The 23,100-nt window shown below is 41.4% G+C and overlaps 1 protein-coding gene across 4 annotated transcripts in view; it reads left to right on the top strand.

Annotated features, from left to right (window-relative positions):
• Positions 1 to 20,299, top strand: part of oxsr1b (oxidative stress responsive kinase 1b) — a 44,511-nt gene extending 24,212 nt beyond the window's left edge. The window contains exons 4-19 of one of the 4 annotated variants that reach the window (XM_030398552.1): positions 342 to 483; positions 7,532 to 7,587; positions 7,845 to 7,954; positions 8,465 to 8,566; positions 8,699 to 8,832; positions 8,961 to 9,009; positions 10,133 to 10,198; positions 10,287 to 10,409; positions 10,588 to 10,665; positions 13,293 to 13,328; positions 14,783 to 14,956; positions 15,063 to 15,118; positions 15,273 to 15,325; positions 15,632 to 15,700; positions 15,836 to 15,900; positions 17,163 to 20,299. In XM_030398552.1, coding sequence (XP_030254412.1) covers positions 342 to 483; positions 7,532 to 7,587; positions 7,845 to 7,954; positions 8,465 to 8,566; positions 8,699 to 8,832; positions 8,961 to 9,009; positions 10,133 to 10,198; positions 10,287 to 10,409; positions 10,588 to 10,665; positions 13,293 to 13,328; positions 14,783 to 14,956; positions 15,063 to 15,118; positions 15,273 to 15,325; positions 15,632 to 15,700; positions 15,836 to 15,900; positions 17,163 to 17,237 — 1,388 coding nt within the window. In that variant the 3' untranslated portion in view covers positions 17,238 to 20,299. Of the gene's footprint in view, positions 1 to 341; positions 484 to 7,531; positions 7,588 to 7,844; positions 7,955 to 8,464; positions 8,567 to 8,698; positions 8,833 to 8,960; positions 9,010 to 10,132; positions 10,199 to 10,286; positions 10,410 to 10,587; positions 10,666 to 13,292; positions 13,329 to 14,779; positions 14,957 to 15,062; positions 15,119 to 15,272; positions 15,326 to 15,631; positions 15,701 to 15,835; positions 15,901 to 17,162 lie in introns of all 4 variants that reach the window. The other 3 variants (XM_030398551.1, XM_030398554.1, XM_030398553.1) reach the window with 3 other exon arrangements.
• Positions 20,300 to 23,100: the final 2,801 nt, after the last annotated feature.

Raw genomic sequence — 23,100 nt, 5'->3', positions numbered from 1 at the left:
TAACCAAACAATATGAAATTACACTCAAACTATCTTGACTGATCATCTGCCAATCCACCAGGAAGTATATGTTTTCATAAATTCAGTCTGGTTTACAGTAGGATTAACCAATGATAAAGGCTAGCCCGAGGTGACTTTCTCATTGATCATCAGTGAAGACCAGAAACAAGAAAATGTATTTACGCAGCCATTTTTTAAAGAGAACGACTGCTGGATAGTTTTAATATCTGCCTGACATCGATGTTGACGATCACAAACGTAGTTTTTAACAAAGAACAACGAGGCATGACATTGTAAGTTGTTTTTCTAATCAACCATTTTCTTTTGCTGTTATTGTCCAGGCTCCGTGCTGGACGTGATCAAGCATATCATCTCGCGAGGCGAACACAAGACGGGCGTCCTGGACGAGCCCAGCATAGCCACCGTGCTGAAAGACGTGCTCGAGGGCCTGGAGTACTTACACAAGAACGGACAGATCCACAGGTAACAGGAGCTCGGTATTATCATATAATAAGGTCACTGGACTTCTCATTTCTACAAGGCACAGAGGCTTTGTTCCACTTCACCTTGAGGGTTTATGGAGCAGAAACTTCTTGTATACAGTACATTATAGAAACTTAATGCATATGGTTTTCACACTATGGAATAGAATCCTGCACATTAGATCAATTATTTGGTTAAATGAGCATTTTATTGAGGAATTGACCCTTTGAACAAACGCTTCATATCCCTAAAATCAGTACAGCCTAAGCTAAAACGTGATGTAGGCCAATCAACAATAATAACAGACAAAAGTAATGAAATTGTGTCATAAATAATACAAATCTGACATTTCACGTAATATAAACATAAAGCATATTGATCGAAAAGATTGAGACATGAACTAAATAATTCTTAACACTCCACAACTAATTTGAACAATGTCATTATTTTTGTTTTTGAGATATCCACTGGTATTTTTGCTTATTGTATAATAGGAGAACTGCTATTTTTCTCTATCTCAGTCTGATAGCTAGCAACCTGCCTCTCAGCTCCTATAAGGCGGGTTTGCGTCACTTTTTGCAACAAGCATCACGTGATGTCATGCCTTCATTACGCCTGTACAACGTGACTAGGCAGAAGATGAAAATGTTGGATTCCTGTTGCAAAAATAATGAATGTTTTAGCCATTAGGGTTTTAATTTTAGATCAATGAACAGTATCGTGTAAACCACCATCTCCTGGTGAGTGCATTGCTGTCTGTTATACTATATTACAGTGGATAATTGTATTATCATGCGCCCCTTTTCAGTTTTTGGCACCTGTTGCCTTCATTCCCTCCCTGTTTTTTCAAATAACGTCATCTCCGTCAATCAGTTTCATGCAAAGTTCATTGCCTGGAAGTGATTAGTATTCTTCAACGGACTAGACACGTGACTGTAACAAGGAAATGGCATTTTCAGACAGCCACTCGGCTCACTAAAGGTCAGCGGTGTCATTTAGATCTATATAGAGACAAGGCAGCATACTTCCCCAATGGGACTGCGACAAGTCTTCCAGAAGAACAGGCAGTAATGATGTGTTTATGGCTCATGAAGAAGACAGTCCACTCAGTTGCTGTATTAAGTATTATTTTCAAAGCTGCGAACAAGTCCCCGCCTCCACCGACTTTAAGTTTAAACTACTGCAAGAAACCTGTGAATGCACCACCACTTCCTGACTGATAATCTTTAAGAATTACTTGTATGAATATGCATTAGAGGAATGTGTCGATGGCAGTTTTTGCGTGCCACAGGAAATGTGATCCCCGAAAGCTCTCTTTCTAAGCCAGTTCAAGACCCGGCTAAGTCCCAGCATTCACTCTGTTACATTGAGCCCAGCCGACACGCCGGCTGTAGAAGCCACCACACCGACTCCTGATTATTTAATGTTCATTTACTCACTTCTTCATACATCATCTCCTCTTTCCTGCTGGCATACGTATTACCCAGGACAGGCTGCGTGTGTAAATAATGCATGGCTTTTTTCGGCTTGGTTAAGTGCTCGGAAGCTTTCGGAGCAGCATGCCAATGAGAAACAGAGAGAGAGCGAGAGGCTTGATTGAAGGATGAGGGATGTTATTTTTTTTTTTTTTTAATTCAGCATCAGCTCATTAACCAGCTCGTTAGAGGGCGCCTGTGTCCTATAGAAAGTATAGGTGGAGATGTGAGGAATTAGCGGAAAACACTGTTTGAATTACTGTGTTAACTCACAAGGAAAATCCACTGCGGTGAACCTCTGCTGCAGCGTTTAAGGATCCACTTTCAGCATAATGTGACAGGGTTATCTGTCATTGCAAGAGAGAGGGGAATGTTTTCCCCCGCTGAAACCTTCTTTCAACTCTCTGCCCTGTCTTAAGAGGATCATTAGCTCATTCATTCATCACTTCTGTCCACCCAAGGGCTCTGAGGTGTGACTCGTGAAAAAGAAAGTGTGAGGTATCGAAGTATGCCCCCCCCCCCCCCCCCGGCTGCAGAAAATCCATGACACGGTGAGAGTAGAGAGGCCGTGTTCATGTTAATCGGCGTCTGCTGATGTAAACGCATGCGTACGGTCGAGAGTTCCTCCTGTGTAAGCTGGATCATATGAGTCAGAGCCTCGGGGCGAGGGGTGATGGGGAGAGTCAAGGGGGTGAGGCTTGACAAGAGGGAGAAAGTGTCACCTGATACGTTCCATCCAGCCCAGGAAGGCAGAAAAGCAATTAGAGTCTCGCGGGCCGGGCTGTAGCCTCGTCCGGAGACATTTACCACAAGACGGCGAAGTGCTCCACCTCCACGTTCACAGCAGCTCGGAGAGTCGGTGATTCAGAGGTGGCACTTGTCCTCTAACTTGCGCAGCAGGTAGACATCAAATCAGCCTGTTCGCCTTCCCTCATCTCTGAATCCTCACATGTCTTCAGAGGGTACACGCCTTGGAAATTACTTGACATGCGTTTTTTTAAATGATCAGGTAATGGCTGCAGTAATGCTTCCTCTGGGGGCGGAGAGTCTCTTGCTGTGGATTAAAGGGAAATTGACAAAATAAAGACATAAAAATTGATTTGGAAAAATAGACGAGATTGAAATTCAGCGGCACGGAGAAAAGCAATCAAAGTAGCGGAGCAAAGGGAAGGTATTTTGATGGTCACGGAGGGCACAGTTAAAAGAGGGGGGAGGTATTTCATAAACCCTCTTTTACGGCCCTGTTAGGGGGACTGTGAGCCCGGCACCGGGATGTGATGTCATCGGAGGTGACCCGGTGGAGCTGGAAGGTGCGAGAGCTGCCAGATGAGAATGATAAATCTTCCTGACAGTTTCATACCGTAGTTGTGACCAACCGGCTACTGCCTGGGTATCATTTCAGTAGGTCATAAATATCAGGAGACCACACATATCTCGTTCATTTTTCTATAACTTTTGGTTGTCTAACACATTCTAGTTTCTGGCTATAACGTGCTTTAACACATAGTAGGTGAGCACAGTCCACCCACTAATGTAACATAGGGTTGGATGGCTAGCAGGAGTTCGGACTTGAACTGCGGGTTGGCATTTTTCCTCTCGCTTACAGCGTTTCATTGAACTTGCATGGTGCATTGTGTCACCACCTCCTCCCACCTCCTCCTCCTCCTCCTCCTCTTCCTCTCCTGTGAATGTTAATGACTGTCTGCACTCTGCAGCCTTTTTCTCACAGCTTTACAATATGCTGCAGCGAGCCACAGTTTCCACGTTTCTTGAATGAGCGCGAGAGAGACTCAATCAGACGGCCTTGATCTCTCTTTGTGAGGGATGCAGCTTCAGGGCTCGTCTTTTATTATAGAGTAGTGCGTCGCATTGAAAATTCAACCTTAGAAGAGCATTGTTTTGAAATCACAAATGAAAACTAATCTCGTGAAAACTAATCTCGTGAAAACAGCGTGCGACGTCATTCAGAGATGTTTTTAGAAAATGAATAATGAAAGAACTAACAACATCGTGGCCTTAATTATTCTGATGAATTGCTTTGAGCTTGTCATTCATTATCTCTTTGAACCGACAACAACTCTGAAAGAAAAAGGGATAAAAATGAATTGAATATCTTAATTATTAGATTGAAGGCCGTGAAATGTGGCTGATTTTTGGAGGCCAATATTCAGCATTTTTGTGAATATGTGTCTGTGCTTTTTTTGGGGGGGGGGTATAATGGCACTCACTCAATGCCCCGCCGACAACACTATCTTATCGTTTACAAAAAGAACAGCCTTCAACACTGACAACTCCAAGGTTACTAAAGTTTTCAACTAAATATAGAGTGGAAGTATAAAGAAGCAGAATCTCAAAAACACTAAAGTAAAGTACTTCAAAATTACACTTAAAGGTGCAATATGTAAGATTTTTGTTTAAAAAAATGATGATTTAGCTAAATTAATTAGCAGAATTTGAAGTTTTGACCATATGTGGTACCGACCCGGTGCTCTGAGCTGCCAGTTCGGACACAGTCGACCAATGGGACCGCTAACTTCACGGCTGGCTGAGCTTACTAGCTAACTGTAGCTACAGTTGGCAGCAGTTTGCAATAACTCTGATGATATGCTATTTGTTTGAATTGGATGCATGGATAAATCTTACATATTACGCCTTTAAATACATTTCTTCAGTAAATTGGACTTTGTTACATTCCATCACTGGTTATATTTAACTGAAAATGTATATTGGTGACAAATATTGGCTACTGATCACCTTGATTAGTACTAATCGCACCATCTTTGCCCCAAAAGGTGCATTTCAACCAAAAATGAACTGGTTCTTGACTGAGAGAGAGAGCAGGTTCCCAGCTCGAAGACAAACATATCAGGTTTCTCTTGATCTGACATGCAGACCAGAGCGGGCTTATTATATTCTACAGCTCGTTAAGCATTCTGAATCGCCCTCCATTGGTCTAATGGCGCTTCTTTGATTACACCAATTCCTCTCAAAGCTGGTGGAAGAGCTTTGACTTTGGTCATCCTGCCACTTTTCATCCATCGCTGTCTTCAGATTGAAAGCTTTGGTTAACGACCAGATACCTGCAAAGCTAACACGCTGATCTTGGCGTTTAACGCGGCAAACATTACACCTGCTAAACATTAGTTGTAAGCATGGGCTGTTTGTCTTGTTAAACATTGATTGTCACTATCCAAAATCCTGCTTGTAGCTCAGCGTAAACTCTCCATTCGATTTTTTTTTTTTTCTTCAACAAGCACAGGTCTGCTCTCTGGCATGTTTCCAACTGTAGAAGCACAATGCTCTCTCACAGTCTTTCCTCTTGGGGAAAATGTGAGAAGTGAGACGATGCGTTCGCAGGTCTTGTGACACGGCGGCAGTGGTTGATTGGCCTAGACTGAACCCACAGTACCTCATTAAAAATACAGTAAGGCTAAACCCTGAATCAACTGGAGCCACTGAGGGGGGACGGTGGTTGTGTAAAAGAGGAAAAAGTATTTTGGGATCCTCCCAGACTTGCCTTTCAGCCTCAGGTGGTCCACTCCTCGCCGCCCCTCAGACCCTTAAAAAAGCAACATCTCACATTACTAGATGTAAATCATCACTGTTGTCGGCACGAACGCGCGAGGATGAGCGCGTCCTCCGCTTAAGCAGAAGTAGCGAGTGCAAGAAACTGGACTGCGCCGTGACCTCGTATCACCTAGCTGTTATGTGAGTGCAGCAAAGTGACAGGACGCGGCGGAGAGCCGCGGAGCACAGACGTCTGCACGGCGGCAGGCATTTCCAACGGTTGTTTTTCAGAAGCCGCCTGCAAAGGCTGTCATGTCCGCTTTCCATCCGCCCGCTCCCTTCATATGCAGCCTCCCCAGTGTGGCAGTTATGTAATTGAACTCGTCTAGACACAAGTGAACATCAAAAGTTTTGCCACATGCAGCACACAGACGGCTCTCTCTGCCCGAGCTGATTAGCGAAAACACACAGTCGGGGAGGAGGCTTGGATACAGAGCGCTCACACCCCGTCCTGTTTCCCCTCTGGATGGTTTTATTACCCCAGCAGTCAGTTTGCCCTGCAGCGGGAATCCCCATCTTTGCTTTCAGCCAGTGGTCCTTGCTAATATGTCACATATGCTGCATTCCTCCCCGTGTGGCTCACTGTTTGCCACTCCCTGCTCCCCTGTCACTATGAGATCTGTTGTCTGTGTGGTATTTTACTGGAGCACTCTTAGCGAAAGAGGCCTCTCCACTGAAGTATTCAACGGCGTTTGAACACACGTCTGAACTGTGACCTGCGAACTCTTGAGTCCCTTCAGCACATTGTGTGTCTCGAGTAGCCGGCTCATTAAGATTTGTAGTTGCGGGGAGAGGGGAGTGCTTAAGCCAAACTGCCGAGTCCACCTCCTTAGCTTTGAGAAGCAGGGGGGGGGCCTCAGGAAAGAATCCAGGAAGCCCCTAGGTGATGCAGGGAAAGTTTAAACATGTGGGCATGCTTCAGCGGTATTCTTGTTTGTTAAGCACTAGAATCTTTTCCAGTGTCTGCAGCATTTGGCCCCCCGCGTGTCTGCCATTTGGCATGTGTTTTTAGTCTATATGGACTGAATTATAACCCGAATAAAACGAGCCTTTGTCTCTTGGAAGCTGTGTTATGTCGCATCTCCAAAGCCAGCGCTCCAAAGGCCGGTCTATTTTTGCCCTCATTGAGACCAATTTGTTGCTGGAATGATCCAACAGCATTCATCTCTCTGCTGAAGCTTTTTACTCCACTGCCCCCATCTGGTCGCAAGCTGAACTGCGCGGCTGTTGAGACTGCATCTCTTTTGAGTCATGTGTCCGGCTGTCAGAACAGCATAAAGATCCGTCTCAGGGTAATCTGCGCAGATCTGTTAGAAGTTGTTCAAGGTGGTGTAACGGCTGACAAAGTCCGGCGCCGTAGCGCTTTGCGTGTTCTTTGTCCTGTCGAGCCCTCTCCCATTATCCTCTTCAAAATGTGAGAGTCTGGACGGCAGACAGAGCGGACCCTTCTGTGACATCCTCGCTTTTTTTTTTATTTTCTCGCCTTTCACTTGACCCTTCGACTTAACATCTGAAAGTCTGTTGCCATGGCGACTCTGTCTGGCTGGTGAGGTGGCAGTATTCGGCATGTGTGGCAGCCTGCGTGCGTGGAGGCAGACGGGCAGCCAGACAGCTGTCCCTGCTGAATCCTCTTATCGCCACCAGGGGAGGCTGAACAGGGATGAACAAATTAACTACAGACTGTGCGAGTCTGTGTGTGTGTGTGTGTGTGTGTGTGTGTGTAATAAAGTCTAAGAAGATGGAAACCCAAAGCGGTAGAAAGATGAAAGCTTTTCAAGCCTGTTTTTTCTTTTTTTTTTTTTTGCAAAATGTCTCAAATTGAGCTCTTTCTGACACATGAAGCAGAGGTGTTAAGCTTGCGTTGAGTCTGGGGGTGGAAGGTTTCGGTAAACATGAATTGGCCAATTAATAACTGTAATTATTGTAATTTCAAACGTCATTGTTTGACAGTTCCTGTTTGAGAAGTAACTGTGTGATGTACAAATTCTTTGTCTTTTCTTCCGCAGAGATCTCAAGGCTGGAAACATTCTCCTCGGGGATGATGGCTCAGTGCAAATTGCAGGTATTTAGCCCCGAGGCAACATCACCTTTCAGCACCCGTCTCTAGCGGCCCAGATTAGGTGTGAAGGAGGAGCTGTGCTGTAACCTCATTTACCCCTGATAGACCGCCAGCTCTGCTCCCGTGTCTCGGCGTATTTGTGCACAGGAGGGCTTCGTCTGCCGAGGAAGATGAGCTTTCCTGACAATAACACCGGTGACGTACTGCGTCACGTCCCTTTTGTGCGTGTTTTTCTAATTATCTCCCCTCTCTCTCTTCAGACTTCGGCGTCAGTGCCTTTCTCGCCACAGGTGGTGACATCACTCGAAATAAAGTGCGCAAGACGTTCGTGGGAACGCCATGCTGGATGGCCCCGGAGGTTATGGAGCAGGTTGGTTGTCATGCCAGGAAGTAACCATGACGACAGAAAACGCATGAGACACACTTTTATCTCCGAAGGGGGAAATAAAACAGACGTTTAGTTATCAGCCATTTTTTTCTTTTCATTTTTGTGCTGGCACTGTTTTAGAAATGCCAGGCCTGCAGCCACAGCTCATCATCTCTACTATGACTAAGCACTCAGCTAGCGTATAATAGACTGTAGTGCCTAAGCTTGCACACTCATTGAAGAGAATTAGGGCCACTGTAAAAAATTATTTGAGTTCTGACTATTTGTCCATAATTCAGATGTTTCTTTTTATTCTGATTTTAAAGTCAGAATTCTGAGTTAAAAGTCAGAAAGGTGAAAAAAAAAAAATAAGTCTGAACTATTATCTTTTAATAGATATATCCTCGTCCCACAAACTATGCTTTCTTCTGTCCACTCCCAGAGGTAAGCAGTCCTGTCACGACCACAGTTGTGAGGATCTGTTAAAGCTTAATACGATTTCCTCTTCCGCAGGTGAGGGGTTACGATTTCAAAGCAGATATTTGGAGTTTTGGGATCACGGCCATTGAGCTCGCCACAGGGGCCGCACCTTATCACAAATACCCGCCAATGAAGGTGAGAGAAGTGCTGAGCGATCGAACCGATCCGGAAATGTGTGGTTAATGACACAGAACAAATACAAAGTCAGTTCCTCTGACCGTGCTGTGGATACAACCTTTGACCGGATGTGTTGTTGTGCGTCTGCAGGTCTTGATGCTGACGCTGCAGAACGACCCGCCTGCCCTGGAGACGGGCATCACAGACAAGGAGATGGTTAAGAAATATGGCAAATCCTTCAGGAAGATGATCTCCCTGTGTCTACAGAAGGACCCGGAGAAAAGGTGTTTGAAATGACCGAGTGAATGAGTGAATTGGCTTCGCTAGTTTTTTTTCTTTGCTTTTTCTATTTTTGGGAGTGTAAAAGCTCAAAAGAAAATAACTCATTTATTGTCACTCTGCTGTTTTTTAGGCCAACATCTTCCGAGTTGTTGAAGCATAAATTCTTTCAGAAAGCAAAGGTAGGTGCTAAATCAGCTACACAATGAGTCAGCGACACCTCGGTGTCTGGCTGATGAGTAAAGGTCTGAGCCGGCAGACGGGATCAGAGTGAATGACCTCAGTTTTATCTCTTTTTAAAATGAATGTGCTCTTTGTGACTTGTTTTGGTTTGGATGTTTATAGCTCTAGAACTGATTGAATGAGGTTTTAAATGCAGGAAAAAGAGGTCAAACATAACGCATCAAGAAAATAAATCAATGACGTCTCTCCTCCTGAAGTGTTTGTGTGAGTCATGCTACTTCTCACTTGGCTCAACTTGTCAGTGTGTCTGACCCAAGCTGAGGCCATTGCAGCATTCCTCTCATTATTGACCGTGCAGAGCTGTCTCTAACAAAAGGCAGGGATAAGCAGTCTAACTCCAGCCTCCGGCTGCCCGGTACCCTAGCAACTAAAACAACAAAAGTGTTGGTTCAGCATGTCGCAGCGCCTAAACCCAACCTGGTCGGTTTGCTGGACGTGACCCTGGTCAGCACTGAGACCTGCAGTACTCTGTTTGTACAGCAGAGGGCATGCATTATCATAAATACAACTCACAGACACGTCTGTAACGCTGTGATCCTGACCTCTCACTGAAGTCACATAGTGCAGAAACAAGTGATGGGGCGGCGGAGTGGCTGAGACACAATTCACCCTGTTATAAGACACTGTAAAATGATTTTAAAGCTGTTATTTTAAGGTAAAAAGTTACATAATGTTGTCTTAAATGAAAAGCATGCAATGAATCGACCATCAGAGGGAGACTCGCGTGACCTGGTAGCCAGGACGCAAACACACAGTCACCACTTTGAGCAGAGCTCGTGTCCGATGACCTGAAAGGCCCAATGAACCAGTGCAGGGTCAGCAGCTCACTGGTATAGAATAAAGGGGAACTAAGTTGTGTGAGGCTCAGAAAGTAAATGGATTCTGAATTCATTCTAACTTTGACAGAAAGTCAGTTCAGTGGAAAGTCTTTGTTTCAAAAAAGCACATTATGGGTCACAGGTCAGTTTCTGTATATTGTAAGACTTAATCAGGTAACAGAATAAACAGTGAAAGAGGAATTTTGTGATTTTTGTGACAGTTATTTCTTCCCTCTCATGACAGACCCACGAGTATTTACATGAGAGGTTACTCCAGAGGGCGCCAACAATAACAGAGAGGTCGAAAAGGGTAAGGCTGCATTTTTTTTTTTTACATCTACAATTTGCACTTTTTGTGCCAAGAAGATGAGCTCAGTTTGGAGCGCATGTGTCGCCAGGTACGCCGAGTGCCGGGTTCCAGCGGTCGGCTGCATAAGACGGAGGACGGCGAATGGGAATGGAGCGACGACGAGCTGGATGAAGAAAGCGAAGAGGGCAAAGCAGCGGTCGCCGCCTTAAGGGTGAGCGGAGGCTGCGGCTCGCTTCTCTTCCCCTCACATTACACTCCACATGTTTTGTCTTTTAATGGCTGTGCGATGTTTAAAATGTCATTCTGATGTTCTGTGCAGTAGCATATCTGTCCAGTGTCTGTCCACTGAGTCTCCCCCCTGTGTGTGTATGTTCTGTCCGACGGCCAAGGAGCAGCAGGTGAAGCCTGTTGGCGCCACCAGGCGACAAGTGCGCTTCTCCCTCCCACTCGAGCTGCCTGCGTCCAGGGTTGTTCACTTGCCCCCACAATACAGATGGCGTTCCCCTAACAAGGAAGGACTCTCTCTGCTCACGTTAGCTAGAAAAAGGCAGGAAAGAGTCTGTAGGGAGACGAGCAGGTGAAGCGAGGGCGGTAGGAAAAAAAACGTGTGAATCCTTTTTGGTTAAATGTGGATTCACTTTAGAGGACTTGGATAAAATTCAAGTTCCTTATCCTAAAAGTTCCTACAGAGTAAATCTGCACACAGATAAGCTTTTATTCAGCCAGATAGCACTTCTTTGTTCTCGCATTATATAACTTGTATATAAACTAATCCATCAGAAGATAACGAGTAATTACAGGAGGAAGTTATGCAAGTGGTTTGTTGACGGGAAAGGTGCACGCTGCAGATCACATGCACGTAGAATTTGACCCGAAAGGTCAATCCTGTCGGGGCCAATTAGCCAGTACAGTGAGAGTCTTTTCTAAACCGTGGAATGTTTCGTGTCTCGTGGGAAGGGAAGCGAATGTGTGGTTTTTTTAAATGAAAACTGGCTTGTGTTCAAGTAAAGGTCGCTTCATACCCTCGTCTCCCAGTTCATGTCACAGATTTTCTTGAAAAAAATCAATGTTGAAACATGATTTTCATTTTTTTATTTTGGCCCTCTGAGCTAAATTTCAGCAGTTTGTTATTCTTTCTGTGTGTATTCTAAACCTCAGCAGTTGCTCACTTTTCACCGGATTGGGTTGAAAAATGAGAGAGAGGGAAACTTGACAACATGTATTCATTTAGATAGCTGTTGCTGAGCGGTTACTGTACTCAAATTAATAACAGGAAGTCTTTTTTTTTTTTTACCTGAACAAAGAGTGTCATTTTCAGAAATTCATATCTCTACTAGTTTAGACTTAATTGCATCCAAACTTTGGTTCTGTGTAGCACTGATGTTTTAGTAGTTCTTTGGCCCAGAATACATGATAAATATAAATATAAACTTCAGGGCCATATTTTAATTTCCTTGAAACTTTCTATGTGAAAGTGTTAAAATTGTATAAATAAAACAAAAAAATCAAAGATGTGAAATTACTCCTCCATCGTTAATTTTTCATACTTTTCACTGACTGTAATGTTACATTTAGTGGTGATATTTTGCTCAGAGGGCCAAACTTAAAGTGTTTAAGAGGACAGCTGTAGGATTTTGTCCCATGAATTTAATCAAGGTTTTAACACGTTTTTTTTTATTTGATTCTGGAGAAAATCCATGACACAAACTGGGGAAAGTTCTGACCCATAACCAGGTTTGAGTGTTTCATACATAACTGTATCATATTTTAGAGTGTGAAATTGTAAAAAATCACCGTTGACAGGTTTATAAATTCTGATACATGCAGAGGGAGGGTTTTGTTCTGAGAGAGCAGTGATTAGCTTGATTAAAGAAGTGAGAGTTATCTTTCCTGGAAGCCATCTGTATTTCCTTTTCTCTTCCTTAAACCCTTTTTTTTTATACTGACCAAATCACATTTAATCAATACGAGGCAAATTACTTATCAAACAGAACTAAAAGTGATTTTTCAATTAGAGCACTAATAATGACCATCAAGGGATTCAAATTTGACGATGTCTGCTGCTTTGATGCCGCTTTACCGGCCACTTGTTGGCAAACTGAACTTCAAATTCATAAATCGGCACTATCGGATGTTATATATCTGAAAACTCTCATGAGCTGACGCATGTTTGTTTCTCGTCTGAGTACCTCGTGTAACGTCTGTGTGCTTCAGAGACTAATCCGCCCCCCTCAGCCTGAATCGGACGGCAGATTCCTGAGCTGATGTGATTTCTGACATCAGCTCAGACGCCGCGTCACGTCCTCTCAGCCAAGTCAGTTTGCCTTCATCTGGGCCCGCAAGGCTTCAGTCTGACTCTCCATGTTCCGTGGAGTTGGTTTAAACTCTTTATTTTATTTTTCGCGTGTGACTTTCTCCTGATTTTTGTATTCACTTCTTCTGCTTCTCTGCCTTTCAAATTTCAAATTTCAAATTTCAAACTAAAACCTGAACTGCAGGTGTAGAATATGTATTTTCACTCGTTTACAACTCAGTTACCAGCACATTTCATGATATATTCAGTGACATAGAGACATTTCTAGAAGTTTAACAGAGAATTTCTATATAGATCAGACGGGACGGGAGTTTTTTTATTTTTTTTTATTTTTAGAAATTCCATTGAATTAAATACATGACAAATCAGTGCATTTCACCACATTGATGCAAACATCCTTTAAATCAAATATTCCCATTAATCAGGCCTCACACAACCAGAGATATTAATAGTATAGCTACATGGCACTGCACTCATATCAGCACCAGTTAGTGAAGTGGCGCATCAGGTAGTATACATGAAGTATTATTTGCGTTTCATATCTCTAATGATGCTACTGTATTCACCTTAAAGGAGATAACGATAAGCTGAGCCGACCGATATACGAGGAACGTAAACGAGTGAGCTGTTTTCAATCTGTTCACCCTCTCCTGCTTTCTGTGTGTTCTTTGCATCCACGCGTGCTTGTCTTTTGCTTTTGCTTTTGCTTTTGCTAAAGCTGCCACAGCGATGTATCCTTTCTTCTCTGAGTCTCATCTCCCACTGTCTGTTTTTGAACAGTCGCCCAGAGTGAAGGAGGGATCGCAGAATTCGGAGGTGAGTTTCAAACCTTTATTCACAGTTGGATGTACTTTACGCACTGGGATCACGGGTTTATACATTTTTCAGAGTGGTGACTGTGTGCAGCACAGGAGGCTGTTGTAAGTGGTGGTTTGAACACCGTCACTACAGACTGATGTTTTTTTTTTCGATTCATATCAATTCTGAATATTTAAAACTGTCAGAATACTGATCTGTACCAGCTGGGGAATAAACCTGAAGAATCTCAGACAGCAGAGTCTCAGGTGACAGGAAAACACTTGGCAATATTGTGGAGTAGTTTAATAAAAAGTACTCAAAAGTCATACGTGAGTAAAAGTGAAGATATCTTGTTAAAAAATATTACCCCTATGAATAGTACTTGAGTAAAAGTCTGAAAGTATCTGATATTAAATTTACCAGAGTATCAAAAGTAATGTTCTGGCAGTAAAAGTATAAATGTGCTGAAATACCAGAAGTACAAGTTTAAGTAAATTAGACATGCGTGTATCTATCTATCTATCTATAAATATAAATATAAATATAAATATAAATATAAATATAAATATAAATATATATATATATATATATATATATATATATATATATATATATATATATATATATATATATATATATATATATATATATATATATATATGGCTCCAATATTCTGTATTTTCCTGATTGTCTGCATCAGTAGGGTTGTTTTTGTGTTTTCTTTTTTTAAATAATCTGATATGCCAATTGGGGGGAAAAAAATTACAACTGTTCTCAGGCTCAGAATGTAATCTGCAAAGTAACTTGTTAATAAGGTTATTAAATAAACATATTTGACTAAAACGTACAGTATTTTCCTCCAAAATGAAGTACAGTGAAAATATGACCTAGCAGAAAATGGTTAAGTACAAGTTCCTCAAAATTGTACAACACTTGAGTAGATATACTGAGTTGTTCCATCACTTTAGATGCTCAACACAGTACACACGCCTTGTTACATTTATCTTTTAATAGGAACATTATTATATATTTTATTCCCTCAGTGTTGTGTCAGTGTTCTCCCTGTATCATTCTAGTATCATGGCTAAACTTTTACAGACCGACGTGATGGAGTCTGTGTTAATAAATGGTGTCCATGTTTGGATTTAATATGTTTTGATTGTTTATGTCTGTAGTTCAGCAGATGAAATATAGATTTTGATACGTGTTTATTTATTCATGAGATTGGTACAAAGACACCTTTAAAATCTTACTGTTTTCAGATTTAATATCTTGATTTTAAAACAACAGTCAGCTGCATACTTTGGCATAAAACAGAAAGTCTCAACACGTCACTCTTACTGTGTGTTTTCGCTTAAAACATTATTATATATAAATCTCAATCCAGTGCTAAAATGTAACATAAAAGAAACATTTGTTTATGTTAAACACTGAAGAAGTTGATTGTTGAAGTTGATGTCTTCCTCCAGCAGGTTTTCCAGACTCCTGAGCCTTTACTCCAGCCCGTGGCTGCAGGTCAGGCAGAACTACCTCAGGCTGCAGGCCTGGTCCCGCTGCAGCCCACACCAGTCAACACTCAATCCCCCGCAGCCCAGGCTACGTCCCCCACACCGGGCGTACCCGCTGCTTCTGCTGTTCTCACACAGGTCCGCCATCATCATCAACACAAAGTGGCTCTCTCCTGATTTTTTATGACGTTAATCCCTCTGTTCCTGTAGCTCTATTCAGTTGTTTTCATCTGTGTGTGGACAGGCTCTAGCTGTCTCAGGAGATGTCAAGGCTCCCATTAGTTTGGTATTAAGGTTAAGGTAAGTTTCACATGAAAAATCAGTAAACCAGCCCGTTTCTGTTTGCCTGACATCTTTGTTTTTAACATGCGTTTACAATTACAGTCTTTCATCCAGTCATTTTTACTGACGATAACCTTTTTCGACGTGTCTGTCTTTTCTTTTATCCCCTCAGAAATTCGAAGAAGGAGCTAAACGACATCCGTTTTGAATTCATGCCAGGGAGAGGTAAGAGAAGTTTTATATTAAATGACTATCAATCACAGCAACACCTCAGTTTCATGGTGTCCCATTTCAGGTAATCAGTAATAAAAACCGACAGAATCGTGTTTGGTTAAACTTTTTTTTCTTCGGTGGTCGGCGTCTCGTGACAGCAACCAAAATAAACTCTTTTAAATCGGAGCCAACAGCTCATTTTAACATTAATCACTTGCGGCCACACACCAGAATAGTAAGAGAAAACAGAGGTTAAGAACCAGAGTGTTTTGGACAATATAACACTGCACAACTCTTTCATCTTTTTATGTTTTTCAGACACAGCAGACGGAGTGTCCCAGGAGCTCGTGTCAGCAGGCCTGGTGGACGGGAGGGACTTAGTAATAGGTCAGTGATTTATAAAAAAAGAAACACATTCCTCTGCCTCTCATCACTATATAATGTATTCCCTCTCTTTCTGTACACACACGTACATATTTCTTATTTTCTTTCACCGGACTGACACGTTGTCTCTCTTTCCAGTTGCTGCAAATTTGCAGAAAATAGTAGACGAGCCTCAAGCCAATAAAAATGTCACTTTCAAACTGGTGAGTGCTGCACCTTCATCTGGATCAACAGGAGTAGCTTCTTTATTTTTTTTTTAAGAAATCTCTGATATACTTTTTCTTTACGTTGTGTATTTATTGGCTGTAAATGAAAAAAGGCAGAATTTTGGAATCTTTGACTTACCAGAGCTGTTAGTGAGGAACATCTATTCATTAGTAACCGTTCAGCCCCGGTCACGCAAGATTAGGGAAGCTATGGAGCAGAGAAAAAATGTCTGAACGAGTTGTTCTGATTTCTGCTGAGGCCGACTCTTTCTCTTGAAATTAACCATTATAGGCTAATAACACATCATAATGCCCGATGGTTCAATGCTCTAACAGGCTTTAAAGGAAACAACTTGACATCTGGCGACCTCCATCCTCAACAAATTCACAACTTGTTATAAAAACAGTTAACTACATGCACAAAAAATGTTGCAGGCAGTAGGCCGATTTACATCCACCTGTTTTTTTATCTGCAATCTGCAATCTCACCACTAGAGGCCACTAAATCCTCAACGCCGGACCCTTTAAACATACACAGAAGCTTCAGCTCCACCTAAATGGGAAATTTTCTGATTTTCAACCAGCTTTTTATCACTACAATGTTGGTAGTTTGTGCAAATGAACAATGTTAAACCCCCGCAACAAAGAGCTTAGCTGGATCTCTCTCTTTTGTATCAATAGAGCGGCGCCTCACCAAACTCCCATCGTACTGTCAAAAACTAGGCCGTGTTGATAAATTACAAACCAAGATTCTGTTACTGCTCATTTCAAGAAAAACATACTTAAGTGTCTCACTGGCTTCTGTTTCAAAACGGACTCGGAGCCTTAACCGAGCACCGCCCAACTCACAGTACGTCCCCTCAGCAGGAGTGTTTCTCAGTCCAGTGCAGTGCAGTGCATTCTGGTTGTTGTAGGATTTCCACCTTTTGAGCCAAAAGTAAATACCACAGCCCCTTTTCTCAGTTTTCTCTGGTCATGTAGCACCAATTTAATAAATATCAAGGGTCATCATCAAAGTCAAGAAATACTTCTTTAAGAGACTAGATACGTCGGCACCAACTAACTAATACTTCTGTCGACGAACCAACTCCTAATATTCAGACTCTCCCACCAGTTTTCGGAAGATTTGGTCAAAAATTGGCAACACTTGGATGGAAGACTGGTTATTGTTAATGTGACACCTGATGCAATGCAGTCATTATAATGTCTCACTGCTCACTTCTTTTTTTCATCTTCCCTCTGTTTTTTTTTGTTTGCAGGCTTCTGGAATTGAGGGATCTGAAATACCAGACGACGTCAAGTTGATGGGCTTTGCTCAGCTCAGCATTAGTTAAACTGTTGTTCTACCTGGGACCGTGACTTGCCTAAAAAATGTGAAAATTAAAAAAAAAAAAAAATAGTTTAATGCATTTTTTCCTTTTTTCTTTCTATGGCTGTAAAGAAACCACTACTGCCAAAGAAAACAGTACCGTTTTGTCACCCATAGGATTATACGACGACGCCTCTCGTTGAATTGGGTGGTTCGGCTGAAGCATCAGAGCGTACGGTATAAGAATCACTCAAAAAGAAAAAAAAAAGTTTACAGCATATATGTAGAAGGATGCAAGTATCTACAACAAACAGTTTTCATTTCTCATTCTGGTCTCCCTCATTCTGTTATTCTGTTATTTCTCTCTAATATGTGATGCATTTGCACAATCTGAACTAACGCCCTTGAATCCTGAATAGTGTAACAATGCCTTATATTCATCAGAACTACTGAATGCACGTTTTTGGGGAAGTCCCCCCTTGTTACCATATGGAGCATTATGTTGTCTGAAATGCACAGATGTGGTTTCAGTTGCCTGTTTGAAACTTTTTTTACTTAGTTTTCAGAGGAGGTAATAAACATTTTCTCCCCATCAAATGTTGACACGACAATTTCTTAGGATGTGAACACTCCCAACATCAATAATCTTTATTATCGTCAACAAATCGGCCTGAAAAGACCAAAACGAGCACTACTTTCTGTCACTCCTTCACCGTCTATGGCGCTCAGTCTTGGGCCTGTTCGTCCACATGAGAGCCGCAAATCTTTAAAAAAATGTATCACAAATATTTCGTTTCTCTCTTTCTGTGTTCTCCTTTTTAAAGGTGCAATGCCTTAGAATTGGCCACCTGTCAAATCCATACCTGAAAACAAATAGTGGGCTGCATATCACCAGAGTAACCGCTAATTAGTGCTAACTGTAGCAGCCCTTAGCTTGTTAGCTCAGTGAGCCGTGCAGCTAGCGATTTGGAATTAAGAGCACAGGACCAGGGGATTGTTGGTGTTTACACCGCTAACAAAACACCTTTCTACTGGCACCAGGCTAGCTGGTTAGCATGCTAACCTCAGTAAATGTTATTTGATAAAAAATTATATTTTTTTGGGTAATTTTTTTTTTATGTTTCTAATTAAGAAATCTCACATATTGCTGCTTTAAGCATTGACGCAACCTGCATTATAAGGATGGAAACAGATAAGGGTGAGGCGATTTAATCAACTAGTTTTTTTAAATGACTACACATAAATCAATTGTGCAGCACTTCAGTGTGCGAGATGATTCCGACTCTCCCTTCATTCTTGCCTTTGAGTTGCCACGGTGTACCTCGAAAACTGATGTAGCGTGAAATCAGAGCGTTAATAGTACCGATACATTGGAATTCGTCAAAGTAAGAAAGTTTGACAAGCAGCTGAAACCACACGTGTTGTATAAGCAGATGTGTCTGTCTGTGGGTATTTAGTTTTGTGTCTGTTTGGAATGTTTTGAATCAGTTTCTCAAATTCTTAAAGGATACAAAAAAAAAAAGACTTAAGTGCATTTTTTTTTTTTTTTTTCGTTTTATGTGGATGAAACATAAGTACTTGATTTAACCTCTAGTGTGTAAATAATGACATTTGGCTTTTGATTTGTTTTTATACTGGGTGTTTCACTCTTGGCCTTTTCTTTTTCTGTCCTATGACACGATTGTGGGTTGTAGCGCTGCGTGAAGGAAGACGACGACGACGACACTGCAAATTTAGCTTTTGAATTCTCTCATTCTGCAGGACATACTGTGGCTTACCGTATGTCGTGTATGACGCTCATTTACCTTGACTCATTACGCTTTACTCTCTTCTGTTTTGCCTTCATGAATTTAGAATATATTTTACTAGGGAGCCACAGCTGCCCTGACGCCTGTCCACCTTAAATCTCCCCCCACATTCGATTCAATTTGTCTCCAACTCTTTAAAAAAAAAAAAAGCATATTGGAGGCCGTTTACAGCACTTACTTTAAGCAACAACTGAAGTCATACAGCTGCTTTAGAACATACTTTTTTTTTTTTAAAACGGCTATAATGAAGATTTTTACATCCTTTTGGTACAGCCAGCTATGATTGTAGACACTTTTGGAACGATTTGGAAATGTGATTTTGGATTTCGATGTCTCATCCTTTTTCGAACACACTCTGGATGTTTTTATACTGAATGTGCGTCTGGCAGACGACGAGGCAGCGGCAAGGTTTCATCTCGCCCTCCGCTCTAATGTGTGTAGATCTGGAAAAAAAGGTTTTACTGTTTAAATTGGTGATGTGAAAATGTCCTAAGATGCCATATTGAATGAAAAACAAATGAACTCTTTTTTTTTCTTTTTTTTTTGCTTGCGGATAAAATGTTACGAGGAAATCTTTGTATTTTGACTTTAAAACATGTTAAATTTTACGCTAGCCTTAAATTGAAAACGACCAAGTGTATTTCCATTTTTTTTTTGACATAATGTCAAGGTTTTGATTCAGATTTTCAGTGTCTTTGAAATGTAGTTCTTGTTACACGTGAAGATACGTGAAATAAAGATATACAGGTGTGTCGACCCTGTGTTCTCCTGAAAAAGGGGGTGCGACAAAGTCAGCAACCCTACGTTACTCTCAAAACTGCAGTATTTCGTGCCATTCTCCTGCTTTAAGTCTGCAGCTGACGGCAGACAAGGGCAGGATAGGTGTGTGTGAGCCCTGAGAGGTGTGTGTGTGTGTGTGTGTCGATGTGTGTGTATGCGTGTGTTGTGTAGATTGAGCCATGCTTCTGACGAGCCTGAAGATCTTTGTGGCTTTGTTTCTCATCATCTCTCCAGCAGTCTCCTTCTGTCCGGCTTACTTGTAGTCTTAACAAAGCTGTAGCAACTGAACAAGATGACAGGCAAAAAAAAATAAAAAAAATACTTTTTTGTCCTGGCAATAACTCATCAAGGCTGTAATATATTTGAATTTTCCACCTGTTTTCATTTGTTTTGTTTTTTTCATTCTTTCATTTTCTCTTTTTTTTTTGGTCGTTTTGGAGTTCAAAGCATGTTTCTCTTGATTATTTTTAATCAATAAAGAATGAGCATATCAGCCATCTCCCGGCGCTTTCTGTTTCTCTGTGTGCCGTACCATTACTTGTCATTTTGAGTTACAGAAATTTAATGATGTCATCAGAACGAGTCACCTGTATTTGTGTCTGGAGCGACTTAAGTGGCAGGGCCGTGCAGAAACTTATCGAGGGGCGGGGGGCAAAAGTTTAGAGGGGGAACTGGAGCTGCAGCGATTGGTTGATCAGAAAAATATGAAGTGCGTACTGTTCTGATGATCGATTGTTCGTTTCAATCATTTTTCAAACAAACAGCTTCTTCAATGTAATGATTTGACGCTTTTGTTTGACATAAAAGGCTTCATTTGTAAAATATGGCCACAATTTGAAGGTAGCTCCAGAAACATCTACAGGGGGGCAGCTGTTTGATAGCTATCCTTGGCTCGCTAGCTACCGTTAGCTAATAAGCTCATGGCTCAGTCAGCGGCCCTAGAGTTTATTTTTAATTTAATAAACTAGAAGCTGGTGTATGTCTTCCAGCTGAACGTGTAGACAAGACAGGACAGGTCAGCGCTAGCTTGTTAGCATGCTAATCTCAACAGACATCTCTGCGACACATTAACCGTCTTACTAATGACGTCATTGTTGATAATTTTAATTCATTTTTCAAATTAAAATTCTGGCCAATTAAAATATGGCCTCCTTTAAGATTGCAAATGAAGAGACTTACAAGAGAACAATGCAAAGTAACACATTTTATGGAGAAAGGATGTTATTCTGTTCTCCAAACTAGCCAAGCAACCGGAGAAAGATTTTCCTTTTATTTAACAAAGCCACGGCAGCTACAGCCACTTCTAAACTTACCTTGCTTAACTGATGCATGACTTAAAATGGTCAGTATGTAATGCTTTTACTCAGATATGTCTTACCCCACTTTGCTGATCCAAAATCTGCCCTTAATTAATTATTTCTATTGCTGTAACTACATAAGGTTGTTAAGTATTTATATTAACATGCCGTTTGACTGTTTGTGTGACCGTGCGTAAGCCAAGAAAAATGTGATAAATGTTGAAACGGTAACACTTTAAAATAAGGCACATGACGTATTGATAATCAATAAATCAATCATTTGTTATCCCTAAAAAAGGTTAAGATTCTCAGATTCAAGGACTTTATAGTAGATGATGATGAGTTACTAGACAACAGTCTTGGAGATGATTATTTGTGAAGTGACATACTGACCACTTTCCTCCTGAGTTGTTCATCAACTATGAACCAGACGCTCAGTGGCACAAACTGGTAACGACTCATTAATTACTAATGACTTAACTGTTAACTACTTGTTTTTGGCCCATCATCGCACCAGACTGTTATCCAGTAACTTCTCATGATCTATATAGTCACTGGCTTCAGCAGTTATTCATTAACGATTTAATAAGCAGTCATTCTGGATGAATTCCTCACTCTTTCATGGGGAACTACTTACATTTTTGTTTACCTCAGTGTAACGTACTAGTGTCAGTGTTATGTACTATAAGGTCATGTAACACAAAGAAACAGTAAATGGAACTGAACACCATAAACTAAAGGGCACTTTGGACATGAGGGTCAAGGGGCAGATGCTCCACCCTCCCTCTGCAGTTTTGACTTTATATAACTATATTTACACTCTGTGGTCTGTGTGTTAATCCTTATTTCATTGCCTGTTTGCAGACTGCTCTCGCTGCAGTCAGGTTTATTGGCCTCGCTATCTTTTAGGTGTGATTACAATTATCGCTTTATGACCCCTTTCCCTCGAAGCAAGTTTTATGTTGTCGTCTGATTTCCGAACATCAATGCAGCACTCCAGCCGTTTAGTGCGGCACTTTCATAAAGCTGAGGGACTTTTAAGAGGCAGTCTTTCAAAAATGGTCAAAATCAGTGAAGCAGAGAGATGGATATTCTCCCTTTTAGTCCCTAGTATTACAACAAACTTCTTAACATCTTATAAATGCACATGTATTTTGATCTCTACTGTATGTCCAAAGTTGATGACCCTGATGACATCACAAAAGGGTTACTATCAGGGGAAGTACGACTCAACCCATGACACATAAATTGATCTACATGTGTTAAAAGCCCCCGAAAAATTAAGAAAGGAAATATTGTGCTTTTCATTTTTTCATTGGAAAGATTATAAGCTTAATTTCTGTTTCTTTTGGAGTTTGTGGGTTGAGTTTGCTCAGAGTTGATCGCTCGCAGACCAACTGAGCGCCTGATTGGTGCATGCAAGTGTGACATCACTGTGTTCCAACTGAGCATCTGCCCACTACAAACCTGTCAGAGAAATAAAAAAAAAAATATAGAAGTAGCTCATGTGAAATGAGGTGGTTGAGAAAAAAATGCATCAAGGGCGCTTTGACAAAATTAAGTTTAAAGGTGCATTACGTAGTTTTGGGCAAGACAAAGATCTTCAGTGACTGATTTATTTTTATGCCTAAACCAACTAGTTAAACAAACTCTCTTTGTTTTCATGACTGAATAAACTGAATAAACAAACTGACCTGAAAGGACAACACATACTGTTATATGTGGCGGACCCTGCCACCTTTCCAGCTTCAAACAAGGTTCTAGGGACCTTATTTTCCTCTGAGAACAGCTCGTGGAGTTTAAATGTTGATCTCTGGAAAAGAAGGAGAAAAAATATTGTATCAACTGATGGATGACAAACGTTTCCTATTTTATTAACTTACCATACGTTTCCTGTATTTCATGAGACTTTCATGAGGCCCTGAAGTGCAATTTCTTCTGAAACCGATGAAACCAGTAAAGATCGACTCCTGCCCTCTTTTCCTTCTGAATTCTGAGAGGA

This window comes from Sparus aurata, chromosome 19 (genome assembly GCF_900880675.1).
Source record: "Sparus aurata chromosome 19, fSpaAur1.1, whole genome shotgun sequence".
In the NCBI taxonomy this organism is placed as follows: domain Eukaryota; kingdom Metazoa; phylum Chordata; class Actinopteri; order Spariformes; family Sparidae; genus Sparus; species Sparus aurata.
This window is presented reverse-complemented; position numbering and strand designations above follow the sequence as displayed.